We start from the raw sequence: 22,836 nt of genomic DNA, 5'->3' as shown, positions 1-22,836 counted from the left end.
GTTCAAATGGTTCAAATGGCTCTGAGCACTATGGGACTTAACTACTGAGGTCATCAGTCCCCTAGAACTTAGAACTACTTAAACCCAACTAACCTAAGGACATCACACACATCCATGCCCGAGGCAGGATTCGAACCTGCGACCGTAGCGGTCACGCGGTTCCAAACTGACGAGCCTAGAACCGCACGGCCACACCGGCCGGCAAGGAGCGCCTGGTCCCCGGCACGAATCCGCCCTGCGGATTTGTGTCGAGGTCCGGAGAACCGGCCAGTCTGTGGATGGTTTTTAGGCGGTTTTCCATGTGCCTCAGCAAATGCGGGCTGGATCCCTTTATTCCGCCTCAGCTACACTATGTCGACGATTGCTGCGCAAACAAGTTCTCCACGTACGCGTACACCACCATTACTGTGCCACGCAAACATAGGGCTTAAACTCGTCTGGTGTGAGACGTTCCCTGGGGAGGTCCACCGGGGGCCGAACCGCACAATGACCCTGAAAGAATGGTTCGATGTGGGGCGGCGGAGGGGTGAAGTGGACTGCGGTAGTCGTCGTGGGGTTGTGGACCACTGCGGCTGCGGCGCGGACGGAGCCTCTCCGTCGTTTCTAGGTCCCCGGTTAACACAACATAACATTCCATCTAATGATGTGACAGAAAATCTGGTCGTACATTAAACGGACTGAAGACATCTGTAGAGATGCACTGTGACCGTAACTCTTTTGAAACGGAGGGTGACCCAGAAAAGGGCAAAATACCAAACGACGTTTTCCAAAACTGTTTCACAGAGGAATATCGCGGGTAGTTCCTTCTTTAAATCGTTGCACGAACGACAAAATTACAGGTATCGAAATAAATGACAAAAAACAGAAAGGCAACTAATATCTCTCATCCGACAAACTGCAATTGACGAGATTCCGACTCGACTTTACCCAGCGTCTGCGACAGAACTTGCGCCGCTTCTAGCAGCAGTGTGCCGTAGGTCTCTGGAGCAGCGAAGCGTTCCTAAGGATAGGAAAAAAGGAGAGGTCATTCCCGTTTCCAAGAAGGATCGTTGACGAGAACTGTAGGCCAATATCTCTGACCACCGTCGGGTTGCAGAAATGAGGAATATGTTTTATGCTTGCAAATTATGACATTCCTGGAGAACTAAAATCTCCTCTGTAACAGTCAGCATCAGTCAACAGCAACCGCATTAAATCTGTCTCGCTCTGTTCGTCTACTGGAACCAGAAAGCAGTGTGTATGGGTGACCAGGTAGATGTCGTGTCCTTGAGTTTCGGAAGGCGTTCGATAGAGTTCTGCGCTGTCACCTGATGAACAAAACAGGAGTCTACGAAATATCAGATCAAATGCATGACTGGACTGAAGAGTTTACAGCAAACAGAACACAGCGTGTCGTTCTCAACGGAGACGAGTCCTCAGACATAAAACTAACTTCGGACGTTCCCCAGATGAGTAATACAGGACCATTCCTTTTCACAATATATTTAAATGACCCAGTAGATGACGTTGGAAGTTCCATGACGGCTTTCGCGGATTATGTATTCAGAGAAGCCGCGAAAAGATCCTTTATCTAATGATTACACGATTGAAGAACAATCTCTGGAAAAACCTGCTGCTGCTGTTGTTGTGCTCTTCAGTCCAGAGACTAGTTTGATGCAGCTCTCCATGCTACTCTATCCTGTGCAAGCCTCTTCATCTCCCAGTACTCACTGCATCCTACATCCTTCTGAATCTGCTTAGTGTTTTCATCTCTTGGCCTCCTCCTACGATTTTTACCTTCACGTTACCCTCCAATGCTAAATTTGTGATCCCTTGATGCCTCAGAACATGTCCTACAACCGGTCCCTAGACAAGTTGTGCCACAAATTTCTCTCTTCTCCAGTTCTATTCAGTACCTCCTCATTAGTTATGTGATCTACCCATCTAATCTTCAGCATTCTTCTGTAGCACCACATTTCGAAAGCTTCTATTCTCTACTTGTCTAAACTATTTATCGTCCATGTTTCACTTCCACACATGGCTACACTCCATACAAATACTTTCAGAAACGACTTCCTGACACTTAAATCAATACTCGATGTTAACAAATTTCTGTTCTTCAGAAACGCTTTCCTTGCCATAGCCAGTCTACATTTTACATCCTCTCTATTTCGACCATCATCAGTTATTTTGCTCCCCAAATAGCAAAACTCCTTTACTACTTTAAGTGTCTCATTTCCTAATCTAATTCCGGGAGCATCACCCGACTTAATTCGAGTACATTCCATTATCCTCGTTTTGCTTTTGTTGACGTTCATCTTATATCCTCCTTTCAAGACACTGTCCATTCCGTTCAACTGCTCTTCCAAGTCCTATGCTGTCTCTGACAGAATTACAATGTCATCGGCGAACCTCAATGTTTTTATTTCTTCTCCATGGATTTTAATACCTACTCCGAATTTTTCTTTTGTTTCCTTTACTGCTTGCTCAATATACAGATTGAATAAAGTCGGGGAGAGATTACAACCGTGTCTCACTCCTTTCCCAACCACTGCTTCCCTTTCATGTCCCTCGACTCTTATAACTGCCATCTGGTTTCTGTACAAATTGTAAACAGCCTTTCGCTCCTTGTATTTTACCCCTGCCACCTTCATAATTTGAAAGAGAGTATTCCAGTCAACATTGTCAAAAGCTTTCTTTAAGTCTACAATGCTAGAAATGTAGGTTTACCTTTCCTTAATCTATTTTGTAACATAAGTCGTAGGGTTAGTATTGCCTCACGTGTTCCAACATTTCTGCGGAATCCAAACTGATCTTCCCCGAGGTCGGCTTCTACTAGCTAGTTCCATAAAATATCTAGGAGTCTGTGTACGGAGCTATTTGAAGTGGAATGGCCACATAAAATTTATCGCGAGTGAGGTAGATGCCACACTGAGATTCGCTGGAAGAAGCCTCAGGAAATGCAGTCCGTCAACAATGGAAGTTCGACCAATAGTGGAATATTGCTCGTCAGTGTGCGATTCTCACTAGTTAGGAGAGATAGAGGAAATAGAGAAGATCCAAAGAAGAGCAGTGCGTTTCGTTACAGGTTCATTCAGTAAGCGCTAAAGAGTCACGGAGATGCTCAGCCGACTCGAGTGGCAGACGCTGCAAGAGAGGCGTTCTGCATCACGCTGCGGTCTGCTGTTAAAGTTACACAGCGTACGTATATTGCTTTCCCCTAGGTATACCTGCCGACTACACTGTCAGGATACAACTACAGACCTTCTAGAATGAGATATTCACTCTGCAGCAGAGTGTGGCCTGATATGAAACTTCCTGGCAGATTGAATCTGTGTGTCGGACTGAGACTCGAACTCGGGACCTTTGCCTTTTGCGGGCAACTGCTCTACCAACTGAGCTACCCAAGCACGACTCACGCCCCGTCCCCACAGCTTTAATTCCGCCAGTACCTCGTCTCCTACCTCCCAAACTTTACAGAAGCTCTCCTGCGAACCCTGCAGAACTAGCACTTCTGAAAGAAAGGATATTGCGGAGATATGGCTAAGCCACAGCCTGGGGGATGTTTCTAGAATGAGATTTTCACTCTGCAGCGGAGTGTGCGCTGATATGAAACTTCCTGGCAGATTAAAACACTGTGCCGGACCGAGACTCGAACTCGGGACCTTTGCCTTTCGCGGGCAAGTGCTCTACCAACTGAGAAGAAGATCTTCTGTAAAGTTTGGAAGGTAGGAGACGAGGTACTGGCAGAAGCTGTGAGGACGGGGCGTGAGTCGTGCTTGGGTAGCTCAGCTGGTAGAGCACTTGCCCGCGAAACTAAAAGGTCCCGAGTTCGAGTCTCGGTCCGGCACACAGTTTTAATCTGCCAGGAAGTTTTACAGACATTCTAGTCCACGCAGAGGGTTACTAGTAATCGTTCTTTCTCACGAACTATTCGCGACTGGAACAGCAAAAGTGGAAGTGACGCTGGTACATACAGTATCCACCGCCACACACCGTAAGGTGGCTTGCGGGGTATAGCTGGTAGGCATGGAATTCGTGATATATGCGTAACCATCTTGGGCCACGTACCTCCGCAAACCGGCCACGTACTTGTTGAATCCACGCCAGACAGAATGCTGCTATATTGCGTTCCTAAGCAGATGACCACAATATCTTAGGTTATCAGTGTACGACTCAAGGCCGCGCGGGATAGCCGCGCGGTCCGAGGCGCCTTGCCGCGGTTCGCTCGGCTGCCCCCGTCCTCCCTGGGGCGTGTGTGTGTGTGTGTGTGTGCGTGTGTGTGTGTGTGTGTGTGTGTGTGTGTGTGTGTGTGTGGACCCATAGAAACTTACCACAAATTTCCAAATTTGTACATCTGAGGAACTGTAGTTTCCCCGCAGTCTTGCCTACCAGAGGCTGTGACAAATGTCCTGTAAACCAGACTCACGCGATTGCAGAGGCAGCGGTGTTTATTGAGGAGCTAACAACAACGAGATTGGATCATAATGGAGGAATGAGCTTTAGTTTCGTTGCACATTCGTCTGGAAGGAAACCAGTTGCCGATGCAACGAGAGGAAGATCCTCGAGTTACGTGCTGCGTTGTCTTTGTGTGAAGTAATGTTTTCGTTAATGGTAAAAGGAGTAATGTTGAAGCTCAGAGGTGATGTACTGCAACCACATGGACGATTCCAGAATATTTTATGGAATTAAAAAAGCGAGAGGAATAGTAGTTCCACCAGAAACCCGGCTTTGTCTGATCTAAGCGAATCTGAAGACTCTGAACTCGAAGTTTTGACAGACTGTAGTGGTGATGATCCAGACTACATTCCAGAGCGTCAATCTCAGTTCCAAAACCTAGCTATAGCAGAAACTGATTCTGATTCAGGAAGTGAAATCTCAGAAGCTGAACACGTGCAAGGACCTTCTGCAGTGAATCCTTCTAGTGCAAGTGCCAGCGTATGGGAGGAGTTGATCTTGCTGGTATGTCGATATACTCTACAGAGTCCCAATGAAAACTAGGCGTTGGTACATGAGCTTGTTTCGATTTATGCTAGATCTGAGTGTTGTAAATGCCTGGCTGGTATTTCAAAGAAAATCTCTGGGCAAGAAGACCTCATTGAAGTCATTCAGGGCAGATATTGCCAATGGTTTGATGTTTTCAGGGAAAAGGAAAGTAGGAAGGCCGTCAATAGACATAACACCATCACAAAAGAAGAGGAGGAAGCCAACAGCTGCGACTGTTACACCAGATGTCCGATTTGATAATATGGAGCATTGGCCTGTATACGGTCCCAACGATTCAAATGGTTCAAATCACTCTGAGCACTATGGGACTTAACATCTGTGGTCATTAGTCCCCTAGAATTTAGAACTACTTAAACCTAACTAACCTAAGGACATCACACACATCCATGCCCGAGGCAGGATTCGAACCTGCGACCGTAGCAGTCGCGCGGTTCTGGACTGCGCGCCCAGTACGGTCCCAAAGGTCGTCATTATTGTCCATCTGGATATTCTACAGTCATGTGTTCAAAATGCAATCTAGTTTAGTATTGTGCTTCGTTCCAAAGAGGAACTGTTTCCAAAAATTCCGTTGCAAGAAGAACTAGAAAGGAAAATGAAACAGTTCTATTACACAGCAGAAATGCATAAATGTGGTTATAAATTAAATTATTCACGAGCAGGAAACCTTTTGCTTGAGGTTATTGGCAAACACGTTTTTTCTATAATATGTATAAATGTGTGCTTGTAAGCAGCAATTCATAATTTTCATAATTTTTGTCAAAAATTTCTAATACTGACTAATTGTATTTCTTCAAGCATAATAAATAACTATAAGCACTGAAAAAAAAATTTTTGTTTGTTTTTATTTTCACCATTTGCCAAATAAAGGGTTAAACCCAATCGCGAGTCGGTGGGACGGAGTCGATCGGGCTGGCCGCGCCACGAACCTCAATCGAGAAACCTGGAGCTGCTGGCCACCGCTCTGGAGTCGCCATGGCTGCACATCCCTCAACCTCACTGACACTCTTCCTACGGGTCTCACAGCATCCCGTGCTGCAAAGGGCTTCTGACAGGTGGTCACACTGTGACTGGAGAGTGTAATAAGACCAACAATGATAACAGTGTCTGCACTTAAAACTTCCGGGCTGATAGGCCGTGGTCGAAGTATAAAACTCTCTGCTGACGTTTCGTCTCCGACTGCGGGAGCCATCCTCGGAGGTAAAGCGGCGAACTGCGAAGAGAACTCGAGGCAGCACTGGTTATATAGGCAGTGCAGAGGGCGCCACTGTCGATCACGTGGCGTCTGCTACGAGGCTGTCTCTGGTAATACCAACATTCTCGATTGAAAGTAATCGAAAAGTTATTATTGTTGGTAGGACAGACAGTCATATTAAAAATTCAGCTCATTTCATTGACAAGTTAAAGGAAACGAGCAAGGGCCCGGATGATATCCTCTTCAGTTTTGACGTTGTGTCGTTATTTACCATGATTCCGGTAAACGAAGCTATCTTATGCATAGCGCATATTTTTCCTACCGATAATGTGGCATCATTCCGACACTGTCTCACCACAACCTACTTTCAGTACAATAATAACTTTTATGAACAGATTGACGGGGTGTCTATGGGCAGTCCTCTCAGCCCTGCTGTGGCTAACTTATTTATGGAGACTTTTGAACAACGGCCGTTGCAGACTGCCAGTCAGAGACCAGCCAGGTGGTATCGCTGTGTCGATGACACGATCGTAGTATGGACACACGGAGCAGAGGAGTTGGATGCCTTCCTGACACATTTAAATAGCATTAATCCGAAAATCCAATTCACTATGGAGACGGAAAGGAATGGGCAATTGAAGTTCCTGGATGTGTCTGTGATTAAACGACGGGACGGAACTTTGGGCCATAAGGTGTATAGAAAGCCCACACATACTGATCGTTATCTACACAAAGATTCAAACCACCACCCTAGACAAAAAAGAGGTGTAATGAAAACTTTGGTAGACAGGGCGTACAAACTTCGTGAACCTGTTTATTTAAAAGAGGAGATTGAACATCTACGGTCAACTTTCGTGATGAATGGCTATTCTAGCAAGGATATAGATCGAACACTTCGCTCTAGGCACAGAATCAGGAGTAACGACGAACAACAATCACCCAAGGGCAAAGTTTTTCTTCCGTTCATTAGTAAGGTCACAGACCGCATTGGGAAAGTTTTAGGCAAGTATGGGGTGGAAACTATTTTCAGACCCACCAGCAAAATAAAAGAATTTTTAAGGTCGGCAAAAGATGCACGAGAGCCTTTGGCTACACCGGGGGTATATAACATTCCTTGTAGTTGTGGACAGGTTTACATCGGTACCACAAAGAGAAGTGTGAACACCCGTCTTGTCGAACATAAGAGGAATTGCCGCCTGGGTCACACGGATAAATCGGCCGTAGCGGAACATGTTTACCAGGAAGGTGATCTTGAAATAAAATTCTGCGCGACGAGCGTCATATCAAAAACCTCACATTATTTAGAGAGGCTATCGAGATTGTTAAACATCGTAATAATTTTAACAGGAAAGACGAAGGTGTTAAAGTGGATAAAATTTGGATGTCAGCGTTGCACCGCAAGCGTGACGATCGATTACTTTCAATCGAGAATGTTGGATTACCAGAGACAATCTCATAGCAGACGCCACGTGATCGACAGTGGCGCCCTCTGTACTGCCTATATAACCAGCGCTTCCTCGAGTTCTCTTCGCAGTTCGCCGCTTTACCTCCGAGGATGGCTCCCGCAGTCGGAGACGAAACGTCAGGAGAAAGTTTTATACTTCGACCACGGCCTATCAGCCCGGAAGTTTTAAGCGAAGACAATACCGGCCGTGAAAGCTTACACTGTATGAATGATAACAATGATTATGACGACGACGACGACGGCAGTGGTTGTGGACCGCTACATGCAGATGATGACGATGATGTTTAATTTTGTGTCTCTTTAGTTTTAAATTTAAATACGTTGTACAGTTCTTTAAGTGGAACACATATAGCGTCTCCCTACTCTCTATCATATTTGAAATCGTATTGGCAAACATGTTGTCATCGTAGACTGTGCTTAAATTCTGAAATCTACCATAGTTGACAACTTTTCGTCATCCGAAAGAAGAACACTAGATAACCTGGATATTTCGTACACATTGTGTACATTCAAACGAAATCGCGATTCATCACGCACGTAACTAGTGTTAAGCAATTAGAAAATGATGGTGTTGTGACTCAAAATGCGACGTCATCTCTTACTTATTGGTTTCCTTTAGCAACCAGTACTCTCTTTCGAAACCGAAGGTCACCAAAGGCAGCACTTGTCCTACGTGAGTTGCGCAGGGCCCGTGGCACTAATTGCTGCGCCTCGCACGAGCGGGCCGGGCCGTATAAGGAAGACTCTGACACAGTGGGCGGAGGGGGAAGTGGAAGTCGCCAGTGGCAGCTGCATGATTTAAAGCAACGGGAAGGAAGCTGGCCAGATAGCGCTGCGCCGACAGGGAAACGACAACAGCACGCTCTCTCACCCACATCCCGATTTCTTTGTCGACAGACCAACGTGTCATTGCTGAATTAATAGAGCAGCACTGAAAAAGTTAGGGTTTATTTTTAAGAAAACCAACTTGAAAACACACTATGTGATCAAAAGTATCCGGACGCCTTACGACTTACGACTTACGACTTACAAGTTCGTGGTGCCCTCCATCGGCAATGCTGGAATTCAGTATGGCGTTCGCCCACCCTCAGCCTTGATGAGAGCTTCCACTCTCGCAGGCATACGTTCAATCAGGTGCTGGAAGGTTTCTTGGGGAATGGCAGCCCATTCTTCACGGAGTACTGCACTGAGGAGAGGTATCGATGTCGGTCGGTGAGGCTTTGCACGAAGTCGGTGTTCCAAAACAACCCAAAGGTGTTCTCAAATCTTTTTTATTACAGTCTTCGATCACAATATCAATTCTTTAGACGATGACCGGTTTCAGTCCGTAATGACCATCCTCAGATCTTTTATACATCACGTCCTAAAGTGATAAGGGCGTAATGGCATCGTCAAAACATATAATCAGCACAGCATCGTTTTATAGATTTGAAATAAGGTGTAGAATAGGCCACATCGTCCACACAGTGATTACTGCAAATCTATAAGATTCTATAGGCTTCAGGTCAGGACTCTGTGCAGGCCAGTCCATTACAGGGATGTTCGCCACAGGCCGTGCATTATGAACAGGTGCTCGATCGTGTTGATGAGATGCAATCGCTATCCCCGTATTGCTCTTCAACAGTGGGAAGCAAGACGGTGCTTAAAACATCAATGTAGGCCTGTGCTGTGACAGTGCCACGCAAAACAAGGGGTGTAAGCCCCATCCATGAAAAACGGCACAGTAACCCTGGGTTCAGTGTGGGGCGGCGGTGGGACTGCTGTAGCCTGTTGTGGGGTTGTGAACCACTGAGGGCTACGGCGGGGACGAAGCCTCTCCATCGTTTCTAGGTCCCCAGTTCCATACAATACAGTACATGCATACCACTTAATTCACAATTAAGTGGCTGGCAGAGGCTTCATCGAACCACCTTTACAATAATTCTGTATTATTCCACTCTCGAACAGCGCGCGGAGAAAACGAACACCTATATTTTTCCGTGGGAGCTCTGATTTCCCTATGTAGGACACGGTCAACAAAATGTTTTCGCATTCTGAGGACAAAGTTGGTGGTTGAAATTTCGTGAGGAAATTTCGCCGCAACGAAAAACTCCTTTCTTTTAATGATGTCCATCCCAAATCCTGTATCATGTCCGTGACAATCTCTCCCCTGTTTTTCGATAATACAAAACGTGCTGCTCATTTTTGAACTTTCTCGATGTACTCCACCAATCTTATCTGGTAAGGATCCCACACCGCGCAGCAGTACTCGAAAAGAAAATGGACAAGCGTAGTGTAGGCAATGTCTTTAGTAATCTCTTACATTTTCTAAGTGTTCTGGCAATAAAACGCAGTCTTTGGTTTGCCTTCCCCACAACATTTTCTGTGTTCTTTGCAATTTAAGTTGTTCGTAATTGTAATTCTTAGGTATTTAGTTGAATTTACGGCCTTAGGATTTGACTGATTTATCGTGTAACCGAAGTTTAACTGATTCCTTGTAGCACTCATGTGAATGACCTCACACTTTTTATTACTTATTGTCAATTGACAGTTTTCACACCATACTAACTCGTTTTGCAATTTGTTTTGATCTTCTGATGACTTTACTAGTAGATAAACGACAGCATTGTCTGCAAACAACCTACGACGGCTGCTCAGATTGTCTCGTAAATCGTTTATACAGATAAGATACAGCAGAGGGCGTATGACACTACCTTGGGGAACGGCACAAATCACTTCTGTTTTATTCAGTGCCTTTCCATCAATTAGTACGAACTGTGACCCCTCTGACAGGAAATCATGAATCCGGTCACATAAGTGAGATGATATTTAATAAGCATGCAAATTTACTACAAGCCGCTTGTGTGGTACAGTGTCAAAAGCCTTCCGGAAATCTAGGATTACAGGACGAGCTGCCCTTCTTTGGACTTTTTCGATGTCTTTCTCTAGTCCAGTCTCGTAAGGATCCGATTGAGCACAGCAAGCTAGTGTAGGCAGTCTCTCTAGTAGACCTTCTGCGTCTTCTAAGTGTTCTGCGACTAAATCGCAGTTTTTCGTTCACTTTCTCCACATTGTTACCTATGTGATTGCTCCACTTTAAGTTATTCGTAATTGTAATCCCAGGTGTTTAGTTGATGTGAAAGCCTTTAGATGTGTGTGGTTTGTCGTGTTACCGAAATTAAGCGGATTCGTTTTAGTACTTGTGTGGATGACCTCGCAATGCAATGCAATGCCACTTTTCGTACTATGAGATAGCTAAAACATTTTCCAATTGGTCTGAATCTTCTGTTGACTTTAAGAGGCAGCATATGACAGCACCACCTGCAAACAATTTAAGAGGGCTGCTCAAATTGTCTCCTAAATGGTTTATGCAGATTAGGCACAGCAGGATGCCTGCAACAGGTCCTTCGGGGACGCCAGAAACCACTTTCATTTTACTGGACGACTTTCCGTCAGTTACTACGAACTACGACTTCTTTGACAGGAAATCCAGTCGCTCAACTGAAGCGGTACTCCGAAGGCACGCAATTTCACAAGAATTCGCTTGTGAGGAAGGGTATCGACAGCTTTCTGGAAAAACAAAAACAGAGAATCGATTTGAGATCCCCTGCAGTCACTACTTCTCGCGAATAAAGAGCTAGTTATATTTCATAAGATAGATATTTTCTGAAACCGTGCTGACTGTTTGTGAACAGTTCGTTTTCTTCGAAGTAATTGATAATATTCGAACACAGTATGTTCCAAAATCCTACTGCAAATCGACGTTAGTGATATAGGTCTATGATTCATTGGATTACTATTACTTGCTTTCTTGAGTGTTGATGTGACCTGTGCAACTTTTCTGTACGGATCATTGGTCGAGCGAGCGGTTGTATATGATTGCTACGTATGGGGCTATTTTGTCAGCGTACTCTGAAAGGAACTTAGTCTCGTATGCGCTTTCGGTAATAGATGTAGTGCACTTTAGCAGAATCATTAAAAAATCTATTTCCACTGTATTTTTGTACACTAATGTAACTGTATCCTGACTACGCAACGGAAGACATATTGTCCGTACAGTAATTGCCTATGTGGTAACCAGACAGGAGAAACACAACAGATTCCGTCAACGTGTGCTCAAAAAAGAGCATGTGATAAGGTAGCAGGCGCTTATCACAACGGCTGGACAGATATACGGCTGTCGCGGGACCTTGTAGCAGATTCGTGGATATCTTACAGGCTTTAGAGTGACACGTGTCACGTCCTTGAGTTATTAAAGGACTGCGTCTTAAGGAAGCTGGACCGAGTACTCTTCGTACAGTTCTCTACCTTGGTCGGTAAGAACTGAACCATTGCAGGATCACTTTGTCGTCTGTCTGTCCGACAGAACCATTTTTCACACGAACGGTTGGACATATCAAGTTGAAATATATGTCACGGCCCCTTTGCGGCCGTATCTTTTAATTTCATTATGGCACATATTCTGACACTCACAAACTCACACACCAAAACCTATAGTGCACTCCCCGTTGACACATGCAATTCGACACGAAACAAGTAAAGGAAAAAATCAAATATCCGACCGACCGTGTGTCCGCGTTTAAGGAGCTCTTTTTCTCAGCAATGGGTAACGAATTTCGAAACTGTCACATACTGACATCTACAGTCGCTTTGTGGTGTAAAAAACTGAAAGATACTGATATTTATGTCACATTGTTTGATATCTCGGCTGTTTCGACATCGATAGCAGGCAAAAATCGTCGAAACTGTCGATTCGCGGGATGGGGGATGATCTATCTAATACTTCGACCGCTACCCTCGGTGCGGAAGTTCTACTCGCAAACATCCCAGTTTTTTCCCTTCATGCTGTTTTAAATGGTTCAAATGGCTCTGAGCTCTATGGGACTTAACTTCAGAGGTCATCAGTCCCCTAGAACTTAGAACTACTTAAACCTAACTAACCTAAGGACATCACACACATCCATGCCCGAGGCAGGATTCGAACCTGCGACCGTAGCGGTCGCACTGTTCCAGACTGTAGCGCCTAGAACCGCTCTGCCACCCCGGCCGGCCATGCTGTTTCACTGCCTTCGTCACACAGCGACGATAATGGGGTATCAGCAACAGTGTTTATCGTGTCCGGATACGCGGATATCCAGGCGAACAGCTGTTAGATACTGACCGGTGCGGATGGGGAGGGGGCGGGGGGGGGGGGGGGATATTACGCTATGGGGGACATTCACCTGGGTTTACTACCTGAGCTGGTAATCGAAGGCGTCATTGCAGCTGTCGACTGCATGAAAATTATTGCATACGAACTGCATTCCTTCATGCTTGAGTGCTGACAGTGAGCGTACCTTCCAGCAGGATAACTCTCCATGTCTCAAGGCCAGAATCGTGATACACTGGTTCGAGGAACATGACATCTAACTCACGTTGTTGTCTTGACCACCAAATTCGCCTGGTCTGTACACTATGAAAGACATCCGATACTCCATCGTGCGCCAGTTCCGCATTCACAAACCAGGCTATTGAGTAAACTGTGCGTAGATATCTGTGCCACACACTGCCACAAATCCACTATTTATTTGTTGAATCCAAGCTACCCATAATAGCTGCTGTATTGCCTTCCAACGAGATATTAAGTAGATACCCAAAATGTTTTTTGTTCTCCACTGTATTTGGAAGTAATAATGCGCAGAATGTGGAAGTTTGGATTGTAGCTAAAGCATCTACATCTACATCCATACTCCGCAAGCCACCTGACGCTGTGTGGCGGAAGGTACCTTGAGTACCTCTGTCGGTTCTCCCTTCTACTCCAGTCTCGTATTGTTCGTGGAAAGAAGGATTGTCGGTATGCCTCTGTGTGGGCTCTAATCTCTCTGATTTTATCCTCATGGTCTCTTCGCAAGATATACGTAGGAGGGAGCAATATTCCTCTTGACTCCTCGGTGAAGCTATGTTCTCGAAACTTCAACAAAAGCCCGTACCGAGCTACTAAGCGTCTCTCCTGCAGAGTCTTCCACTGGAGTTTATCTATCATCTCCGTAACACTTTCGCGATCACTAAATGATGCTGTAACGAAGCCCGCTGCTCTCCGTTGAATCTTCTCTATCTCTTCTGTCAACCCTATCTGGTAAGGATCCCACACTGCTGAGCAGTATTGAAGCAGTGGGGGAACAAGTGTACTGTAACCTACTTCCTTTGTTTTCGGATTGCATTTCCTTAGGATTCTTCCAATGAATCTCAGTCTGGCATCTGCTTTACCGACGATCAACTTTATATGATCATTCCATTTCAGATCACTCCTAATGCGTACTCCCAGATAATTTATGGAATTAACTGCTTCTACATCCATACTGCTTGGAAGGAACAATGCATAGAATGTGGAAGGTTGGATTGTAGCTAAAGCATCTACATCCACACTGCTTGGAAGCAACAATGCGTAGAATGTGGAAGGTTGGATTGTAGCTAAAGCATCTACATCCATACTGCTTGGAAGCAACAATGTGTAGAATGTGGAAGGTTGGATTGTAGCTAAAGCATCTACATCCATACTGCTTGGAAGCAACAATGCGTAGAATGTGAGAGGTTGGATTGTAGCTAAAGCATCTACATCCATACTGCTAGGAAGCAACAATGCGTAGAATGTGGAAGGTTGGATTGTAGCTAAAGCATCTACATCCACACTGCTTGGAAGCAACAATGCGTAGAATGTGGAAGGTTGGATTGTAGCTAAAACATCTACATCCATACTGCGCACGCCACCTGACGCTGTGTGGCGGAGTGTACTTCTGGTTCCACTATGTGATTTGTAACTACACACATTCTACCAAACCCATGGCGGGGGGTACCACGCACCTCTACTAGTCATTTTATTTTGTGTTCCACTCACAAACAGCGAGGGAAAAGCGACTGCCCCTACTTCTCGCATCTTATTTCGTAGTCCTTACGCGAAATGTACGTCGGTGGCAGTAGGATCGTTCTGCAGTCAGGTTCCGGTTCTCTCAAATTTTCCCAGTTGTGTTATGCGTAAAGGTAGTCGCCTTCCCTACGCCAATTGCCATTTAAGTTCTGAAACATGGCTGTACTACTCGCGTGTTCTTCGAACCTATCGAACGTACCAGTCACAGCCCGCCTCTTAATCGCTTCAATTTCTTCCGTTACTCCGACCTGGTGCGGATCCCAAAATCTCGAATAATACTCAAGAATGGGTCGCACTAGTGTCCTATATGTCATCTCATATACAAGTGAGCTACACTTTCCCAAAATTCTCCCAATAAACGGAAGTGGAGAATTCACCTTCCCTACAACCAACCTGACGTGCTCGTTCTATTTCACATCGCTTTACAACGTTACACCCGGATATTTAATCGATGTGACTGGCTCAAACAGCGCACCACTATCGCTGTACTGCAACGTTACATGATTGTTTTTCCTACTCATTCGCAGTAACTTACATTTTTCTTCATTTAGAACATCGCTCAACGACGACGATTTCTCGTACACGGCAGAGTCATGAGCCAACAACCGTAAATTGCTGGTGACTCTGTCCGCCAAACAATTTATGTACCGTACACAGAGAACATCAGCGGTCCTACCAAACTGGGAAGAATGGCTGTCGAAAAAAACAATGTATGAGCTCTAATTTCTCAAATTCTCCCGTAGTGATCATTTTGTGAGGCGTATGTGGGATTAAGTAATATGTTGTACGACACTTCCCGGAAAGGACTCTCTGGAAATTTGAATAGCAAACCTCTCCGTGGTGCACAACACGTCTCCTGATATGTCCGCCACCAGAGTTCGTTGGGCGTCTCTGTAACGCTCTCTCGCCTTCTAAACGATCCTGTGACGAAACGCACAGCTCTTCTATCACTCCTCTCTGGTAAGGGTCTCAAATTGATGAACAATATTCAATAATCGCTATAGCAAATGCCTTGTAAGCCCCTATGGTGGATGAATTACATTTTTTTAAGACTCTTCGTGCGAACCTCAGTTTGGTATCTGCTTTTCCTACAGTTTTATGTGATCAACCCAGTTGAGGTCGATTCGAATAGATATTCCTAGACATTTTATGATAGATACTGTTCCCAGTGGTTTGTCGTCAATAGTGTAGTTGTACAGTAGTGGATTTCTTTTCCTTTGTGCGCTTGTTATGTTGCGTTTATTTACGTTTAGCGACAAACGCAAAAGCCTGCACCATTCATCAATCCTCTGTAGATCCTTCCGCAAATCGTCACTGTCTTCTGGCTTTGCTACTTCGTTATAGACAACCTCGTCATCTGCGAACAGCGTTAAACATCTTCCGACGCTTTTTACTAGATCATTTATATGCACCGTAAACAGAAACGGTTCTCCACACTTCCTTGGGGTATTCCGGGGAATTAATTTTACATCTGTCGTGTTCCATTAAGAGTGCGTGCTAGATTCTATATGCAAGGAAATCTTGTATCTAGTCGCAAGTACACTACGTGATCAAAAGTATCCGGACACCACCAGAAACATACGTTTTTCATATTTGGTGCATTGTGCTGCCACCTACTGCCAGGTACTCCATACAAGCGACCTCAGTAGTCATTAGACATCGTGAGAGAGCAAAATGGGCCGCTCCGCGGAACTCACAAACTTCGAACGTGGTCAGGTGATTGGGTATCGCTTGTGTCATACGTCTGTACACGAGATTCCCACACTCATAAACATCCATAGCTCCACTCCGATGCGATACTGAAGTGGAAACGTTGTAATGTGTAATAGGCAGACATCTATCCAGACCATCACACAGGAATTCCAAACTCCATGAGGATCCACTGGAAGTGCTATGACAGTTAGGCGGGACGTGAGAAAACTTGGATTTCATGGTCGAGCGGCTGCTCATAAGCCACACATCACGCCGGTAAATGCCAAACGACGCCTCGCTTGGTGTAAGGAGCGTAAACACTGGACGATCGAACAGTGGAAAAACGTTGTATGGAGTAACGAATCACGGTGCACAATGTTGCGATCCGATGGCAGGGTGTGGGTATGGGGAATGCCCGGTGAACTTCATCTGCCAGCGTGTGTAGTGCCAACAGTAAAATTCGGAGGCGGGTGGTGTTATGGTGTGGTCGTGTTTTTCGTGGAGGGGGCTTGCACCCCTTGTTGTTTTGCGTGGCACTATCACAGCACAGGCCTACATTGATGTTTTAAGCACCTTCGCTCTTCCCACTGTTGAAGAGCAATTCGGGGATGGCGACTTTGTCTTTCAACACGATCGAGCACCTGTTCATAATGCACGACCTGTAGGGAAGTGGTTACACGATGACATCACTGTAAGGGAGTGGCCTGCAGAGAGTCCTGACCTGAATCCTATAGAACAGCTTTGGGTTGCTTTGGGACGCCTTTTACCAGAGATTAATTTGGTTCATTAATTTCATGGTCCATGGACCATTTGCACGATAAATAGTAATACAGAATGCCGTAGTTGTCATTTAACATTCGCATCTCAGATTAATTTCGAAATGTGGCTACATGCTGAACTTTTAACTTTGTTTTTTAATATACAGGTCTGAGTTAGTAACTCCTACGCACTATCTTTCACACATGATAATAATTGTAATTCTTGTACTGAACAGGAGGAGATGTTACAGAGAACCTTTCTCAATTTCTTTTCAAATTTTCCCTTTCTGTTTGTCGGATATTTTGCATCACTATTATTCTTCTTTTGTTATAGCTTCATGTACTTACTCGTTCCATGACCAATGAGGCTTGCTCGTGGATACGTTCCTGTGGAACATGGAATGTAAACTAAAATGGAAATAGGTGATCAGAAATTTTCGTTACAGTATTGTGCACCCTTTTTTGTGCTAAAACAGCCTTAATCTATAATCATGAATATCATTTTCTCTTCTCGTGTAATTACGTAGACTATTGTTCCGTTTGAACTTTAGCGTATTATTTAGAACACACTTGATGAGCAATACGTGTACTGTGAAGCTATAGTCTGATTCGACAACTCCCTGTCCAGCTGGACAGTGCTCGTCCACACACTGCCCCTGAAGCTCGACGTGCTCTTCAGGACCTGCAGAAACTTCCCTCGCCGCCACCGCCTCCAGACTTGTCCCCAGTCGGGCACGTGTGGGGTGTGATCGACATCTGACTCGCGCGACTCGTCAGCCGACTAGTCTCGCAGAACTACCTGAAAAGGTCGAAGAGGCGTGGCCTAACGTATTCCAGGTCAGTGTTCTTCACGTTGGTTGCTTGAAGGTGCAAGTAGTGTAATTTTGCGGTAAATGGATGAGCATGTAACAAAAAAAAAAAGATGTTTTAAGTTAGAGTTTTAGATGTCCGCCACTTCAAAATGCAGGCACACGATCGACGGTATGCCAGGGCCGATACCTGCATGCCCATGAAAGCTGCACCGGCCGGCCGCCGTGGTCGGGCGGTTCCAGGCGCTTCAGTCCGCAACCGCGCTGCTGCTACTACGGTCGCAGGTTCGAATCCTGCCTCGGGCATGGATGCGTGTCAAGTCCTTAGGTTAGTTAGGTTTAAGTAGTTCTAAGTTCTAGGGGACTGATGATCTCAGACATTAAGTCCCGTACTGCTTAGAGCCATTTGAACCATTTGAAGCTGTACCACATACGAACATGGGTGTTTCAGCTTGTGTCGATTCCTGGTACCTCGTAACCGCTTGTGCTATTGAACTGTAGTCCACGTACTCCATATGAACCGTTGCTACAATAAATCTTGAGTGCATTGGAAACCTCTAGAAGTGTGCATTAATTTTTTTCCGACAGTGTATATTAGATGTGATTTGTCCCCAGGCTACATTGGTTGAGCTGTTAAGTACAACTTTCTGCATTCTCCGATCGCGCATGGAGCGCGAGAAGAATGGCTATTTATATACCTCTGTGTGCGCTGGAATTAATCTAATCTTGTCTTTGTGGTCACTTTTTCTCGAGGCTTTTGTGAGAAAATTCACGATCTTCAACGTGTGTGCTATACTTTCCCGTGAGTCGAAGCTGTGACCACCTGGCGTGCCCTCCTTTGTATATATTCAGTGTTCCTTGTTAGACCAGTGGCTAGCACACTGGACTCGCATTCGGGAGGACGACGGTTCAATCCCGCGTCCGGCCATCCTGATTCAGGTTTTCCGTGATTTCCCTAAATCGCTCGAGGCAAATGCCGGGATGGTTCCTTTGAAAGGGCACGGCCGACTTCCTTCCCCGTCCTTCCCTAATCCGATGAGGCCGACGACCTCGCTGTCTGGTCTCCTTCCCCAAACAACCCAACCCAAACCTCCACCCCCCCCCCCCTCCCCTGTCATACCTATTTTTTGGCACGGGGTCCACACGCATGAGAACAAGATCGTCAGACGGCACGCTCGAGTGATGTGTTAGTGACGTGGGTTGCAGACCAACCGCATTTTTACAGTGTACTGCCATCGAGCAGAGGGGCGTGGAGCCTCTCTTACCTGCGGTTGAGCCTAGCTGACTGTTCCATTTCATATCCCTACAGACCTCGATACACGCAGGTATTTGTATGAGTCGACCGAATCCAGTTGTGACTCACTTGTGTCGCAGTCTCACGACCAAATCGCCAACCTTTGCACAAATTCTCAGACAGTGTTGATGATGATGGTGAAACCTTGTTGCAAAATGCTAACTGGTTAAATAAATGATAAAAACTCTGAGGAATGTCACAGAGCACTTTGTGCAAATGTTACCAACCGACGGGATATTTGGGTAGCTTTTTTCAGGTAGTACTTTTCTATAGACTAGGTTAGCGTCCGCTGCTTCACTTCCGTTGATGTGTGGTCTGTGCATACCATTTTTTTGTTTTTCTTTAATCGAATTAGTATGTTGGTATGCCTATTGCTCGTGTGCACTATAAAAGAGTAAGTGATCATTTTCGCAGCCGGCCGGAGTGGCCGTGCGGTTCTGGGCGCTACAGTCTGGAGCCGAGCGACCGCTACGGTCGCAGGTTCGAATCCTGCCTCGGGCATGGATGTGTGTGATGTCCTTAGGTTAGTTAGGTTTAATTAGTTCTAAGTTCTAGGCGACTGATGACCTCAGAAGTTAAGTCGCATAGTGCTCAGAGCCATTTGATCATTTACGCGGCTAACACTCTTTGCATAATTGAAGTGTTACAATGGATTTAATTTCATACATCGGGTGAAAAAAGAAAGAGTAAGTGCTTCTGTAATTAATAGCGCCAGTCTCACAGATGGTACTGAATTCTCTCATCTCAAACGGATATTCCTGTACATGGAATACCATTTAAGTATGCCACCCATTTTGTCATCAGTAATAATTAGTTCGCGTATTAGTACAACAAAAATTATTTTGGAGCTATATATACATACATACATCAATCCTTGTTCCATAGATAATAATACGACATTTCGTAATGATGTGGAACGTGTCACTTTAACATAAGTTTTCTTTACAGAAGATAATTAATTTTCTTAAATTTACAGTTACTACTTTATATCTTAAACATACTGAAAAATCACCGCACTAAAGGTCCGTTTCTTTTCTATGCAGTTCAGACAAAAGCCGACTTGTCGTGGTGACTGTCGAATTGTTGTTGTTGTTTTGGGGAAGGAGACCAGACAGCGAGGTCATCGGTCTCATCGGATTAGGGAAGGAAGTCGGCCGTGCCCTTTCAAAGGAACCATCCCGCCATTTTCCTGGAGCGATTTAGGGAAATCACGGAAAACCTAAATCAGGATGTCCGGACGCGGGATTGAACCGTCGTCCTCCCGAATGCGAGTCCAGTGTGCTAACCACTGCGCCACCTCGCTCGGTGATTGTCGAATAGATTCCTTTGATTCAATTTACAAATTGCAGCTTCTAAATTTTTCACACTAATTAAGGGCACAGAACTTGCTCTTTTCCGCACGCACTTCTGACCAAAAAGCGATTCTGCATTCATAGTTCTGTTTATCGTTTATTTCACTCCCTTTGGGGTTGAATTAAAAAAAAAAAAACTTTGAAACGCGTATTTCTTCTCTAAAGACACTGAAACACGTATTTTCTTTTCTGGCCAAATAACCAAATAGCAATCCCATAGTTCGAACTTCAAAATTGCCTTAATAGCGACATATATTCGAAAAATCTGTTATCCCATGTTTCACACCCTTACTGATGGAATTTCGAAAAGTCATACAGAACAAGATCAACACCCTCTCCAAATCTCAAATTTCCTCCCTCAGCACTTGGGGGTGGGCGATGAGCAGTCACTGAATCAGTCAGCACATGTCCTTTTATGTATATAGAGGTAACTATCATTTGGAAAAAGTCTGTTGTTAGTATTAATATTGACTGCCATGTCATTAATAAGAACAACAAGGGCGACAACACTCATCCTTAGGGCACGACTAAAGTGTCTTCCGTTTCTGTCAACGATTCTCGATATGAGAAAATATGCTGCATTACCCATACCAAGAAATCCTCAATCGGGTAACAAATCTCATCCGCAATCCCATTTAATCGTACTTTAACGAACATTGGTGTGCTACGGAGCGAAACACAATAATTGGGAAATCCATCGAAACATGTCAACCAACTTAGTACATATATAGCTTACTATCGAGGAAAAAGAATGTATGCCAAGTCTATAGTTTTCCGGCTACGTTTGCTGGGAAACCACGGCATTTAAGTCGTGGGAGTGGGTGTGGCAGTAGGCAGCGTGAAAAGCAAAGAAGAAGTCTGGAACGCTTCCAACAATTTCAGCCAAACATAGTATGCTTACGACTTTTTACTACATAGAAAAGAAGCGTCAAATACTCTTTTGGAAACGTGTCGATAAAGTCAGCTTGTTTTTTACACTATAAGCGGATGTAATTCCTTTTTGAAATCAATAACCAAGCGATGTGGAGCAGTGGTAAGTCACTGGTTCCGCGGTTCGAATTCTCGCGCGGTCAATTATTTTTAGGTTTTCCATGGTTTCACTAAAATTTGTAAGGCGAATGCTGCAATGGTTGCTTTGAAAGGGACCGATTTCTCTCCGCTATCCGAACTTGTGGCCCAACTCTAATGACTTCGTCGTCGACGCGATTTTAACTTCAATCGCTCTTCCTGCCTCCAGTGAGATTGGGAGAAACGACTGAACAACCACGGAACTCAGCTGTTAATCAACAGAATGTGACACACAATCCATAAAACGTTGGTTGCTTGAAAGTGCAAGTAGTGTAATTTTGAGGTAAATGGATGAGCATATAACAAAAAAAAAAAAGATGTTCAGCCGGTTTTAAGTTAGAGTTTTAGATGTCCGCCACTTCAAAATGCAGGCACATATTTACACACACACACACACACACACACACACAAAGCGTAAACCCCGGCCTCCTCACAGGAGCAACGATATCTTTTCTTTTCTTTCTCAGACTTCGGAATCCGATCCACTGTGAAATATCAATATTCCTGTTTGCTCTTTGGACGAAGGCAGAGTAATTTCCGCTTGTTTCTGCTGGGTCGATATCGTCGTTTCCATGGGGGCGGGAGCGCCGAAACGCTCTGCGATCTGAAAGCAAGGCGCCAAACAGGAGAACAGGTGTGGCCAGGGGCAGTACTTACTCGTCCAATTCCTCCTCGTCGGACGACATGATGATCAGCTTCTCCGGCTTCGACATGGCTGAGAATCGGCGGAAAAGGTGTCAAACGGGGAAAGGTGACTGAAATTTCGTGAGCAGACGGGATGCGCGCTGTCGAGGCGACGGGGTAACTGGTGTAGGCGCGACGCGGTCTCCTAGAGCAGGGCCGGCCGCATCCTGTCGCACTTGTGAGGAGACGGGGGTGTGTGCGCCTGCAGCTCCGCGCACTGTCGGTAATAGGGAGCGGGCAGCGATGTTCCACCTGCGCCCGGTCGCCACTGATGCGTCAGCGCAGCGCGGAGCCGGCCGAGCGCTCGTAGTTCTGGCGTCTGCCGCGAGGAGCGCTAGCGCGAGGCGCCGCTGTTCGCGCTTCCTGCTGTTGCAGCAACGAGCGCTGCTGTCGAGCTCGTAATTTTTGCGACTGTCGATCACTCGGCCTCGTCGCTCTGTTCTTGAAGTCGATCCAGCGGAGTATCGAGGAAAGTAAAAAGGCGCTGCAGCCACTACCTCCCCGCTCCCGCTGGCCCAAGAAGCGTATCCCCGCTCCCCAAAGAGACACATCGTACTCCGTAATATTTGTTTACATGCTATTATTTCAGAATTTTTTGTGTAGTGTTGTATTATTTTTCTTTGAGTTGTTGTTTCCAACATGTTTATTGTATC

The 22,836-nt window shown here is 45.4% G+C and overlaps 1 protein-coding gene across 1 annotated transcript in view; it reads right to left on the bottom strand.

Moving 5' to 3' along the window:
• The window catches only part of LOC124552713 (uridine phosphorylase 1), a 444,709-nt gene extending 422,279 nt beyond the window's left edge, over window positions 1-22,430 (bottom strand). Inside the window, exon 1 of the mRNA XM_047127056.1 lies at window positions 22,157-22,430. Within this exon, the coding sequence (XP_046983012.1) occupies window positions 22,157-22,212 (56 nt within the window). The 5' untranslated portion in view covers window positions 22,213-22,430. The remainder of the gene's footprint in view (window positions 1-22,156) is intronic.
• Window positions 22,431-22,836: the final 406 nt, after the last annotated feature.

The sequence above is a fragment of the Schistocerca americana genome, chromosome 10 (genome assembly GCF_021461395.2).
Source record: "Schistocerca americana isolate TAMUIC-IGC-003095 chromosome 10, iqSchAmer2.1, whole genome shotgun sequence".
Lineage (NCBI taxonomy): Eukaryota > Metazoa > Arthropoda > Insecta > Orthoptera > Acrididae > Schistocerca > Schistocerca americana.
Note: the sequence above shows the minus strand (reverse complement) of the source record. Positions and strands in the feature narration are given on the sequence as shown.